Below are 12,408 nucleotides of genomic sequence, written 5' to 3' on the forward strand. Positions count from 1 at the left end.
GTTGCTATGGTGATTCAGCGCTGTCAGTTATCTTTACTCTATTGAGCACATCAAGAGCACTGATCCTCAGCCAAAACAAAAACATGGTGTGGATGTATCTTCACAAAGCAAACACACACACCAAAAGATGGATCAATGTTGGACTCATCAGCCTCTCCTTGTCTCATTTTTAAGAGAGCAACAGTGTGCAGCATTATGTCAAGTTGTATTCAATGTGACTAGGACCAGTCACCCAGGCTCTTAACATTACAGAGGCTGCCTCAGGCCAAGCACAGCTCTCCTGGCTGATGTGCATTTCCAGGACATATGTATTGTGGCAGGCAGAAGCAGCAAATAGGGAGGTGAGGACACAAGAGGGTGGGGTCTCAGATGGCAACGAGGCGGAACAGATGTAGGATTAAGAGGTAAGGAGTGATCATAGATGGGATTGATTGTTCCGAAGGGGAAGCGGTCTAAAGCATTGGTTTGGAAAGAGGTAAACGAGAGCAAGAATATGATGGCATCATAGCCTGGAGCAAAGCATGTGAATAGTATGAATGGCAAACCCAATGAAGCCATTCTAAGACCAGGCAGAGCACATTATTAAATAGCATGAAGACAAATGTGTTAAATGCAAAAACACAGAAACACACACACACTTTTTAATGTCATCCACATTGATGTGATCCAATGTTCAAAGCAATTGTTGAATTGCTGGAGTCAAGTGATCTCAGATCAAATTCAATATGAAGATGGTGACGCTGCTCACCACACGCACAGCTCTACCTCCTCCTCTCCATGTGGACTCATCTATGAGTCTCCACCCTCTCCCTCTAGTCCAGACTCTCACCATCCCCTAGGCAGAGTTGGAGAATTTCACTGTTCTGTAGGCTGTGAGAGGGAGTTACAGATGAGGGGTGCACCCCTCCCTGGATATTTGAAGATTTTCTAGACAGTGGAGCAGGTGTCTGGCTTCATTGGGGATTTACATTTGCCCGGTTTAGGAAGAATCGACGTCTTACTGCCAGAGACGGAGAGAGAGAGGGGAAGTCAGTGATTGATTGACTGTTAGATTGATGGAGCGGTTTACCAGGGTCTCCACAATGTGAACCACTGTAATGTGGTTTAAGCTGCTTAAAGAAGAGACAGGGAGATTTGGAGAGAGTGAGTATGAAGCATACAGAAATGGCATGAGGTGGATTTGTACCACACCAATGCCGATGGAATTTAAGTAAAATGTCAAGCGTTTATGGAAATAGCTGTATTGGAATTGATGCTACAACTCATCTTGGATGAACAATGTCTATTCTGACTGATGTTTTTATCCCCTTCCATGATCCCTCAGAACCGGTAAGGATGCTCAAAATAGCTCCAGCAAACAAGCTTGCAGCTTTATGGTCTTTGACCTTTCTGGAGATCAAACCACCACAGAATGACTGAGATGCATTTATCAGTCTTTTTTAATGGATGTTTTCAAGTTTCTACGAGTCTGTCCATTATCAGGCCCTTTCATCCATCTTTTTCATGGTCTAGAAATAGCCCACCTGGAGAGTTGAGATTATTTAATACTGTCACCTAATTCTGACCTTAGTGGCTTGTCAGGTTATAATGTGGTCTATTTTTGGGTTGGGCTTTGGGATTTCTTCATGCTCTTTTGGGTACTTCCTTTGCTGCTCTGCCACTGACTCATCTGAAAAAGAGGACTTCCAAAGGTGGTTCTTCTGTGTCAGAGGAAAATTCATGCCCTCAAGCAATTATACTTTGCTTTGTCATTCCAACCCTATTTCTTCAAATGAAGAAATGAAGCTTGGACTATAATCCTCTTGCACTGTGGACCCCTGAGCTCCACCATGCTGATAGTGTGGTGGTGCTCAGCGATCCTGACCTATGTGTCCCTCTACGTCTCGCTGTCCTTCCTGCGCAGCTTGCTAGCTTCCGACAGAAGCGGGCGAAATGTGACAGTGCGGGGGCGACGAAAAAGACGCAGAAGAGGAAGGGCAAGGATGTCTCGCAGAATGACTGCTCAGCGCAAGATTGCCACCTAGAACCAGTCCTCCTATCAGTCAGCGATGCACAGCAGAACAGCAGGACCGTTTATGAGGTAAATCACTGGTCCCCACTCACCCTCATTATCAACATTTTGCACTTTGATTATGATGACATTAGGACACATAATGCTTTTGGACCAGCGCCAGACAGCTATCTCGATATTTGGTTATAGATTTTCATTTAACAAGTTAATGTATTTGTTTGGGCTTGGGACCATTTATGAGTCAGAAGACCTGACCGGTGTATCCCATTCTTTGTATACATGGGATGCTTTAACCAGTGGTCCATGTCCCCGCTTGGTTAGCATACATTAGAGAAATAGGTCAGTAAACACCAAGTTGCTTGGGGGGTATGTTGTCATAGCAACCCAACCAAGATTAACTGTAGCACTATTTACTAGTGTTTAAAGGAGTGGTTTGCCCATGATAATCTCTATATCCACATTTATGGTTGCAGGATTGTGATATTTGTACCTTGAGTGAACAGATCACCCCAGTCAATTGGAAATTAAATATCCCTCTTTTAAAAACCATGTTCTAAATCTTAAGGACCTGCAAAAGCCGAGGAAGTCAGTGGTTCAGCAGAACCAAGGGCAGAAGGCTGTTTCCCCACTCAAGGAACAAAGCCCCTCCCTTGTGGAGGAGTTGAAAGAGGAAGACCTAATTGCACTCACTGGCCAAGAACAGCTGAAGGTAGACACTTTTGTTGACTCTTGAGGCTTAAATGCTATCATTTATGAATGGCTTCATTTCATCATATGAGTCTAGGTATCTTTTAAGGAGGTTGTCCAATGTTGGTTGTAAGTTGGAAACCACAAGCGAGTTTCTTTATTTCCTAAATTAGACTGTGTTACACCTGAAGATGAAGAGAAAGAAGCAGATGGGATTCATTTCATGAATGTTTGTGTGTTTGCATCATGATCCAAGGCTTTAAATTCACACCACTAAAAATGGGTCTTTTCATAGGGTTTCATATGACTTAATTGTACATGCCTCCTCGCAAACACATCTGCCATACACACAAAATACCTCATGTGGGTTAGCTTAAAATGTTTATTCATATGGACGAATATGTTTTCATGCTTTATTTATCCCTAAGCCCAAAGGCTCACGTTGATGGTATTGTTGTGATTGTATGAAAAAGAGTGTGTGTACATCAGTATCTGTTTTGTGTACAGATCATAGGGGATGTAAAAGTCTTCTGTTCTCTGTCTGCATAGCTTGCAAAAGCACCATAAGTTAAAGCAGTACAACTGGTTTCACATATGTGTCATTTTGCAAATTGAACCTAATTCTTGGTTTCTCATGCAAATGTCCTGCCCTGCCCTGCATTGTCACAAGCTCCAGGAGGGTTTGTATGTGCTTCTTTCTGTTTGTGCATGTAAAAGTGACCTCAATTTTACTTTCCACTTGTAGCAATTGCAGCAGGCTGTGGAGAAGCGGAATGAGATCATTGGCAGGCTGAGTTCTAACCTGCAGGAGGCCCAGGCCAGTAGAGACCAGGTCCAACTGGAGGCACAGTCACTGGCTAGACAAATACAGGCCTTACAGAAACAGCTCCAGCAGGTACTTACATACAACTCACATCTGAATCAGATGCAGTTATATCCATGTATACAACTGTCAAATAGTATGTTAGTTAAAAAGCAGGATTACATCCAGTATAATGGTGAGAAAGAGGACAAGGGACTTAAAGCCACAGTCCTGAAAATTGATATTTTTGTTTAACTTACTGACCTATGGTGCATCACCAGGGCTGTTGTGTCAGCACCTTCCCCTACCACTGGACAAAAAAAACATGGTTTAAATGGGTTTATCACCTTTTAATGATGTATCTTTTGATAAAGGTTTATGAATTTGTCTGCCATTTCTGCTTGTTAGCCACAACAAGTTAGCTACTTTTTCAAAATCGCTGGTACCTGCCTTTTTCTTCTACATTTAGCTGCTATGGTGAAGACGAAGAAATGCTGTACGCTGTGTCATTTTTCCTAAAAAATTTCTTTCTGACACAAACATTAGAATATACAACTACAAAAGCTATGGTTAGCAATTCCCTGAAATATGGCAGCAATATCAAGCATAAAAAGACACCTGTTTCAATGTAAATATTTAGGATTGTAGTTTTTGAAGCTCCTAAAAGTAGGCAGAGCCAGGCATGAACCAGTTTCATTCTTTTTTTTGGATTTTTTTTTTTTTAGGAAAACTTGTCAAAATTAACTTTTTGTATATTTTATTATTAATATTAATTATTAAAAATGTTGTTATTGGTAGACACAGTGATTATTTCTCAAACCGAATCAGCAGTTGTGATGATTTTTAACTCATCTGCCCCTCTACCCCTCCATTCTTCACTTTGTTTCACAGACAAGTGTAGAGTTCATGCGTATCAAAGGTCAGGCAGGTGCTGAGATCCCTCATATTCAACAACTGCAGCCTCAGCCTGGCCCCCAAGAAACAGTCCTCAACCATATGGAGGTTCCATCACGAGAACCAGGGAGTGCAGGTCTTGGCCCCTGGTCATCAGGACTGGACAGCTCCAACATTGACGGAAACACTAAGGCAAATGCTCTCCTATGCAGCCTGAGGACTGAGCTGAAGGAGGAGAAGGAGAGAAACCAGCAACTGTGTGCAGAGCTAGCAGAGGAGAGGGAGAGCCAACAATGCCTGCTGTCATTACTGGAGGAGGAGAAGAGAGGCCGGGAAGAGGAGAGGAATGATCGGGAGGCACAGCTACAGGACCTTAAGACACAGCTTAGCCAAGCCCAATCCCAGTGCTTTGAGATACAGCAGCACAAGGAGGAGAAAGAGTTGTTAAACAGAGAGGTACAGGAACTAAGGAGGAGGCTACTGGAAGAGGAGGAGGAAGAGAGGAGGTTGAGAGAAGAGGTTGCAAACTCTGCTCTGCGTCTCCAGAGCTTCGAAGAGGAGAGGGAGAAATGGGAGGAGGAGGTGAGGAGGCTCAAAGAGGTCCAAATAGAGTTGATGGTGATGGATCCCTCTCCCTTAAAGGAAGGGGATACTGGACTTGGGGTTGTGGAGAAGGGAGATGTGGGGCTTAAAGCCTCCAAGAATAAACAGAACCAAGCACGAGCTAATTGTGGTTGCGAGGAGGGGACCAGTATAGGTGAGGCTGATCTGGAAGGGGAACTTGTTGAGGATGGTCTGAATGGATCCATGTCTGGGGGCGCAGACATCCTGATGGAACGCTACCTGACCTCAGCCCTCCCAGCACACTCGTCTCTCTCACTGGCTAATGAAAGCTTGGAAGAGCACAGCCTACTGGACATGTCTGCAAATTGCAGGTTGGTGTGAAATACTTCTTACCAAGTCAAGTCAATTTTATTTGTATAGCCCAATATCACAAATTACAAATTTGCCACTGTGTCGTAGTTAGATAAATGCACCTTCAGACATCTAAAACATGTCTCATTTTCTCTGCCTCTCATTTGACACTAATAGGATGATAAAATACCTAATCAATTATGCCAATAGAATTATATAATTTTTCTGTTTCCTGCTTTACAGTTTTGAGTTAAACAGTGAAGTCCTGTTCGACCAGTCCCTTGTCTCCATCTCACAAAATCTCTATGAAGGGCACAATGGCCTCCACAGCCTCTCAGACCCACAATACTCAGTGGACTCTCCTGGCCTCCCACTGGCTGATAACTCCAACCCTCAGTTCCCGTTGCAGTGCCTCAACAACTCCGGCTGTAGCAGCCAGGACATGAGTAAGATGTCGGAGCAGCACTGTGAGGTGCTGGGCCTTGAGAAGGAGCTCCTGAGTCAGCAGTGCATTGAGCTCCAAGAGGAGCTGGCTGTCAGGGAGAGGGAGTCTGATTTGCTGAGGGAGGAGGTCACCAAGAGCGCCGAGGATTTGGAGGTGGCCAGGGACAGGTAAAGAAAATGTCAATCTGTCAAACAAACCAACTTTATTTCTATTATATTTTTGTACATCAAAATGCAATGCACTTTACATGAGTGGAAGTGAGAGGAGTGTGCTTTTTGAGTTGGCTTGTTTCCAAGTGTGTTTTATGGCGTGGTCTTCAAAATGAATATGATTTTCGTCCTGATTCTTAGCTTGCTTATCTGTTGAGCCTCTATCATCTTAGAAGATTTAGGGGCTCTTAGTACAGCCTCATCATGTAGCTTTATTTGCAGTATCAGTGTGTGCAATCGTCAAATTGCAAAGGATGTAGCGAAGGGCAAATTTGGCCTGTTAGTCATCTTAGGCTAAAACTCCGTAATAGAAAAAAAAAATCTGGTAAGGTCCCCCTTTTTATGATTCATGAAGAATGATCATCTAGCACATCTTACAAGTAATTGAATTTAGAGTCTGATTTAATGACTTTGTGGACAACTGCCTTATTTCCCCCCTCTAAAATCACCTTAATTATTGCAAGGGTGATAATTTCTTTGAAAATGGAGCCTTGAAAGTAACAGCTGTATGTATCTGGTGAAATTATGTAACTCCTTTTTATTCTTAAATATTGCAGAACACATAGCAAAAAAATATTGCCGTGTTGATTTTTTCCCACCCAATATTTTTCAACCTGCTATTTACGTTTGTTAGAGGTAACTTGACAGCAAAAAATTTGAGGAAGAGCAATACTTTTCTTTTTGCAAGATTTGCAAGAAGCAAGTATTGCTTCCTTGTTTTTTTGTTTATTTAACTGTATGATTTAAACTTTTGCTTGCAGGTGGGCCCAGGTATCGGAGGAGCTCAGGGAGGCTCTCTGGCAGCTTGAGGAGGAAAAGGAAAAGAGGAGGGTACAAGAGGAGGAACTTGAAGGTGAAAGGGAAAGGAGGAAAAACGCAGAGGAAGAGGTCAACTTAAACATCCACGAACAAGACAACCTCAAGAACAAACTCAGTGCCTTGTTGGAGCAGAAGAACAAAGAGAAGGAGGAGGCCGAGAACTCCTCACCTCTCTCCTCTACCCCTCCATCAGTTCAGTCAGAGAAATTGTTAGCAGGGCTGAGGGAGGCACAGGAGGAGAAGGCTACGCTGCTGTTTCAGCTGAAGGAGCAGGAGTTGCTTGTGTCCTCCCTGCAGGAGAAGAAGCAGGCTGGGGACTGTGTCACCGCTGAGGACCACACTGTCTTTGAGAAACAGCTACAAGCTCTGCAGGTAAGAAAGACAGTTACAGACGGATCTCAAAAGTTCTGTTAAACAGCCACTGTCATTGGTTTATGCTGCACTTAAATGAGAATAGGACAAATAGAATGAATAGGACAAATGTTTAAAAGTAAATGAATAATTGAGAGTGAATGGATGTATTAAAAAGAAAGTCATTCAGTTTTTTCACTCCTTCAGGCCAATTGTGATAAGGTCATATTTGAGCTAGAGGAGACCAAGAACAGGCAGCAAACCACAGCAGCCCTCCTGGATCAAAGTACTATGGAGCTGGATGCAGCCTTGAAGGAACTCAATAATACCCACAAGCAGGTGGAGACCATCCAAAAGGAGGTGGAGAGACTAGGGGGAGAGCTACACAGGACGGAGAGAGAGAAGAGTGATCTAGAGTCTCAGCTCGTCGATCTGAAACAAAACCTTATCAACCTGGAGGAGGCCCAAGCCCAGGGAGCAAGGGAGAAGGAAGAGCACTGGAAGAAGGAGGAAGCAATGGACGAACAAATCAAGAAAATGGAACAATTACTAGAGGAGGAGCTAGAGCAGTTTGAAAACCTGCTTAAGGCCAAGGAGGATGAGGTGAGAAAAATGTTCAGTTTTCACTGGTGAATGGGTTTGAATGGATACTTGGCAAGAGATTTACATGAGTGAAACTGTCTGTTTGTAGCTGGCTGAGGAGAGGGAGAAATGGGAAGAGGAGCATCAAGAGAAAAGGGAAGAGCTAATTGGTGTGACACAACTCCTTGAAGAGCAGAGAAGGGAGAAGGAGGAGGTGAAAGCTCTCCTAGAGAAGCAGGTTACAGCTTTTGAAGAGGCCACTGAGAGGCTGAGGAAAACTCACCAAGAGGAGGTGGCAAAGCTGATGGAGAAACATGAAGAGGAGGTGGGTTCAATAAGAATGTCTGCAAGTTTGGTTGGTTGAAATCAAAGCATTCTGAAATGACTTCAGATTTATCACTGTAGCAATGGTACTTTTACTTGTTGAATACTTCTTTTTTTTTAAACAAGAATTCACCACAGTTACCTGTTAAAGTTTTTGGTAGATGTGGAGGGTAATTGAGGTTCTGAGACCCAGGTAAACTCTTACTTGGTTCCAGTCAGCTTTACAAGATGTTAGGGCAGCACGATGGCGTAGTGGTTAGCACTGTTGCTTCACGTCAAGAAGGTCCTGGGTTTGAACCCCAGGCCGTCTCATGTCCTTTCTGTGTGGAGTTTGCATGTTCTCCCCGTGTCCGCATGAGTTTCCTCTGGGTGCTCCTGTTTCTTCCCACCATCAAAAGACATGCTCCTGTCCTGTCTGTGCCCCTGACCGAGGCATGGCAAGAAGAACGTGAGTTGGTCCCTGGGCACTACATGACAGTTGCCCACTGCTCCTAACTACAGTATGTGTTGTGATGGGTTAAATGCAGAGGATGAATTTCTCCATGGAGATTAATAAAGTACATCTTATCTTATGTTGCATTTTGTGAATGACTATGGCTATATCCAAGTGACCAAAGCCAAATTATTGTGGCGGAAGCGTTGGTTTGCCTTGGTTTCAGATTCTAGTATTTGTTCTGATAGGCTGTTTGTGTGTCTGTGTCTAGGTTTCTGAGCTGAACAGCTGCCTGGAGACAGAGTTGTCAAAGCAGAAAGCCTTTCTTGAAGAAAAACAGAAGAGACAGATCAGCCTTATCAAACAGGTAGACTATCTGCTCTCACAAGGGAAGATTCAAATGTTCTCAATGAACAAAGATCATCAATGAAATAAAGTTAATTATAGTAAAAGAAACTCCACTGCTCTGGAATTCAGAGAGCATCAGCATTAATGTTTACAGGGGTAATTTTTCTCTTTACATTTGTCTCTTATACAACAAACGATACCGCACTTCTGTGTCTTCTTCAGGGCTCTGTGTCAGATCACAGTTGTGCCCTACCTGCCTTTGTTGATTGGTGCGATGATAACTTCCTTGACCTTAAGGTGTCAAAAACTAAGGAATTTATCATTTTAGGAGAAACCGTGATAAACCCAAAGCTAGCACTATACGTGGTGAGGATGTTCAAATTGTTGACACTTATAAGTACTTGGGAGCTGTGTTCAACTCAAGTTCGATGTGAACACAGATTCGATTGTCAAGCGTGGACAACAAAGAATTCCCTTACTGCGGAAACTTAATGTCTGTAACACCATCTTATGTATTTCCTACCAGTCATTTATTTAAAATCTTTTAACTGTTTCCTTTATTTGTTGGTTTAATGGGTTGTCTGTGAAGGGCAGGAATAGCCTGAACAGTATCGTTAAGGTCTGCTCCAAGATAATCAGAGTCCAACAGAGAGACTTGTGCTCCCTCTGGGAGAAACGTGTGGCCGGTTGTATGGTCTGGGTAGATTGTGGAATTGAATTTCCTTTCTGGGATAAATAAAGTTGTCTGAATCTGAAAAGGGCAGGTATGGCTCTTTTGCCTTTCCTTCTGCTTTTCACATTGTCATTACATTGTACAGTGATCTGGAAAAGGCTTGAACATTTTTAATTTTTCTTGAAGCACAGATTACAAAGATATTGTAGCTGTGGGTATTAATACATTTGGTTTTTGTGAACTTTGGTTTTAAGTGTGCCAAATACTCTATAATTAAAAATTCTATCCTTCTGTTTCAGGTGACTGAGCGAGAGTACCAGAGGATGGTATCAGAGCTGTGTGCCAAACAGAGGGAAGAGCTGAGTGAGCTGACAACAGAACTGTCCTCTGAACTGAAGGAGAACACGGTGGCTGGCCATCAGGCTGAGCTACAACAGGCACAGGTATATAAACGTGTATACAAACACACACACACACTCTCTCTCTCTCTCTCTCTCTCTCTCTCTCTCTCTCTCTCTCTCTCTCTGTAATATCCTCAACTAACACAGTGCAACTGTTATCAGGGCATGCTGTTCCTGACCTCTACAGGTCTTTTTATTGGTTGTTGGTGACAGTAGTGATATAGAAAGTAGCTGTTATACATATTAGAAGTGTTTCTGCAATAAGAGAAGATATACTTTATTAATCTCTGTGGGAAAATTCATCCTCTGCATTTAACCCATCCCAACACACACGAGCTAGGAGCAGTGTGCAGCCGCTGTGCAGCGCTTGGGGACCAACTCAAGTTCTTTTTGCCCATGTGTCGGTCAGGGGTACAGACAGGAGTATTAATCTATGTACGTATGTCCCAGCTTGAGTTCACAGATCCCAACCTGCAGCAGGACGCTGCTCTGAGCGAGGTCCAGGCCTTTAGGGAGAATGGGGCTCAGGAGAGTGCCATCTTGCAGTCCCACCAGCAGTTTGAACTGGACCAGTTCAGAGAGCAAAGCTACAAGGAGCAGGAGAGGCTTTGTGAACTGCACCAGCAGGCTATGGGTGAGTGAAGAACTGGAATCCTGCTGGACTGTCAGACGGCATGTTCTGCTTCGATTTGCCTTTGGGTGGACTGAGCGAGAGTGCATTTTTCTATATTAGGGGCTGGGGGTGGGTGTCAGCCTGAGAGGTTGATTCAAGGAGAAGGAGAGTATTAAAAGGAGCTAACCTCTATGGTAACATGGGTGAATGTAACATGTTTTTTTTTTGTCTCAACTGTATATTCAGAGGAACTGAAGCATCAGTGGGAGACTCGTCTCTCTCAGGAAAGAGCTTCCATGGAAGAGAAACAGATACAGGTAATGCTACACCAAAAAAATGTCATGAAACAAATTATGTATTGGCTGATGATAATCCTGTGAAATCTGTAGGCTAATCATAATCAATTTCAACATCTGGCATCTACATTACCCAATTTTACAGATTAGAATCTGTATACTGTGTTTTTAAATGTATTCCATTTCCCAACTTTGGCTTTTCCTTCACTGCAATTGGTCTTCAGGCTTTGAGATTGGACTGGGAGAAGGAGGCGGAGAGTTCCCAGGCACATCTCCAGATGTCCCTCTCAGAGACCCAGGGAAGTCTCACGGACACCCAAGCAGAACTCTCAAACACGCAGGCCTCCCTCTCCAAAGCCCAGACAGAGCTGTTGGACAACCAGACATCACTCGCCCAGACCCAGGCATTAATCAACCAGACCCAGACAGCTCTGACTGACTCCCAGGCAGCCCTCGCCCAGACCCAGGCAGACCTATATGAGTTGCGGGCCCACCTGAAAGAACTTAAAGCTTCCAGTGAGAGGGATATCCAGAGGCTAGAGGAGGAGCTACACCAAGCCTGGGCTGACAGAGATGCAGCTGCCCGTGAGTTCCTTTTTTTGTTTTCCTTCCTTCCCAACTTTCCCTTGCCTCAAGGCTCTGTTTCTGGTGATTATCTGGCTATTGTCAAATGAAGAAATTGTTTGACTTTAAAGGGAAATATCTGTGTTTTTGCACATTTTATTCCATTTACTACTTGACATTTACTTACGTTACACCTGACCGTTTTCCAAAGCATACAATAGTATTTTAGATTTTTTGTGTTTTTCCTACCTTCCAGGGAACCGTTGGTTTCCATTAATTTCAGAACTGTATGAAATCCAACTTCCAGAAACTTGAAACTTGCTTGAGATAGGTAATCCATCATAGTAAACATTGTCTATGTCAGAGTGGTGTTCTCCAGTGCACTTGAACATTCAATATTTAAGAGTTGGCTGCTGAACAACATCCTTTTAATTCAAGAAGCTACCAAAGTCACATTATCCTTTTCACAACATCCGTATTTGATTATAATCAAGATAAACAATAATTGTTTATCTTCCAGGATTGATTTTATGAAAATGTAGCTCTTGAATGCAAGGCTGTTTGGCAGCCCTAAATACTCAGATGACTGCACACACAGGAACACACCACCCAAGAAGACTTTTCACAGCAATTCATGCTTTCACCTGCTATGTCCCGCAATGATAGAGTAACTTTGACAGTAAAATAACATTGACACAGTATTTTCACTGTGGTGGATTACTTATCTCAAACAAATTTCAAAACTTTGCAAGTTGATTTCCATGCCATACTGAAATGAATTGAAAGCAATGGCTCCCTTGAAGGTACGAAAAACACATTCAGAAATCTGAAGCTTTATGGAATGCTTTGGAAAAGGGTTGAAAATAATATAAAATATATGCCGTCTATAGTGAATTGGCCAGGCACAGCCAAACTTAGTTTTCAGAAAGGGTAAAATAAATTATATATGTTTTTTGGTTCAGTTCTCAGGCCATCATTTTTAACAGGGACATTTCACATGTGCTGTGTTATGTGTCATTTGTGTTTGGTAATTGCTTTTAT

The 12,408-nt window shown here is 43.0% G+C and overlaps 1 protein-coding gene across 1 annotated transcript in view; it reads left to right on the forward strand.

Annotated features, from left to right (window-relative positions):
• The window catches only part of pcnt (pericentrin), an 83,737-nt gene that overhangs the window by 3,345 nt on the left and 67,984 nt on the right, over positions 1-12,408 (forward strand). The window contains exons 3-16 of the mRNA XM_056295408.1: positions 1,904-2,080; positions 2,577-2,720; positions 3,444-3,593; positions 4,392-5,329; positions 5,553-5,921; positions 6,725-7,154; positions 7,341-7,736; positions 7,825-8,040; positions 8,744-8,839; positions 9,793-9,948; positions 10,279-10,528; positions 10,754-10,824; positions 11,028-11,159; positions 11,223-11,388. Of these exons, the coding sequence (XP_056151383.1) occupies positions 1,904-2,080; positions 2,577-2,720; positions 3,444-3,593; positions 4,392-5,329; positions 5,553-5,921; positions 6,725-7,154; positions 7,341-7,736; positions 7,825-8,040; positions 8,744-8,839; positions 9,793-9,948; positions 10,279-10,528; positions 10,754-10,824; positions 11,028-11,159; positions 11,223-11,388 (3,691 nt within the window). The remainder of the gene's footprint in view (positions 1-1,903; positions 2,081-2,576; positions 2,721-3,443; positions 3,594-4,391; positions 5,330-5,552; positions 5,922-6,724; positions 7,155-7,340; positions 7,737-7,824; positions 8,041-8,743; positions 8,840-9,792; positions 9,949-10,278; positions 10,529-10,753; positions 10,825-11,027; positions 11,160-11,222; positions 11,389-12,408) is intronic.

Source organism: Lampris incognitus, chromosome 16, assembly GCF_029633865.1.
Source record: "Lampris incognitus isolate fLamInc1 chromosome 16, fLamInc1.hap2, whole genome shotgun sequence".
Lineage (NCBI taxonomy): Eukaryota > Metazoa > Chordata > Actinopteri > Lampriformes > Lampridae > Lampris > Lampris incognitus.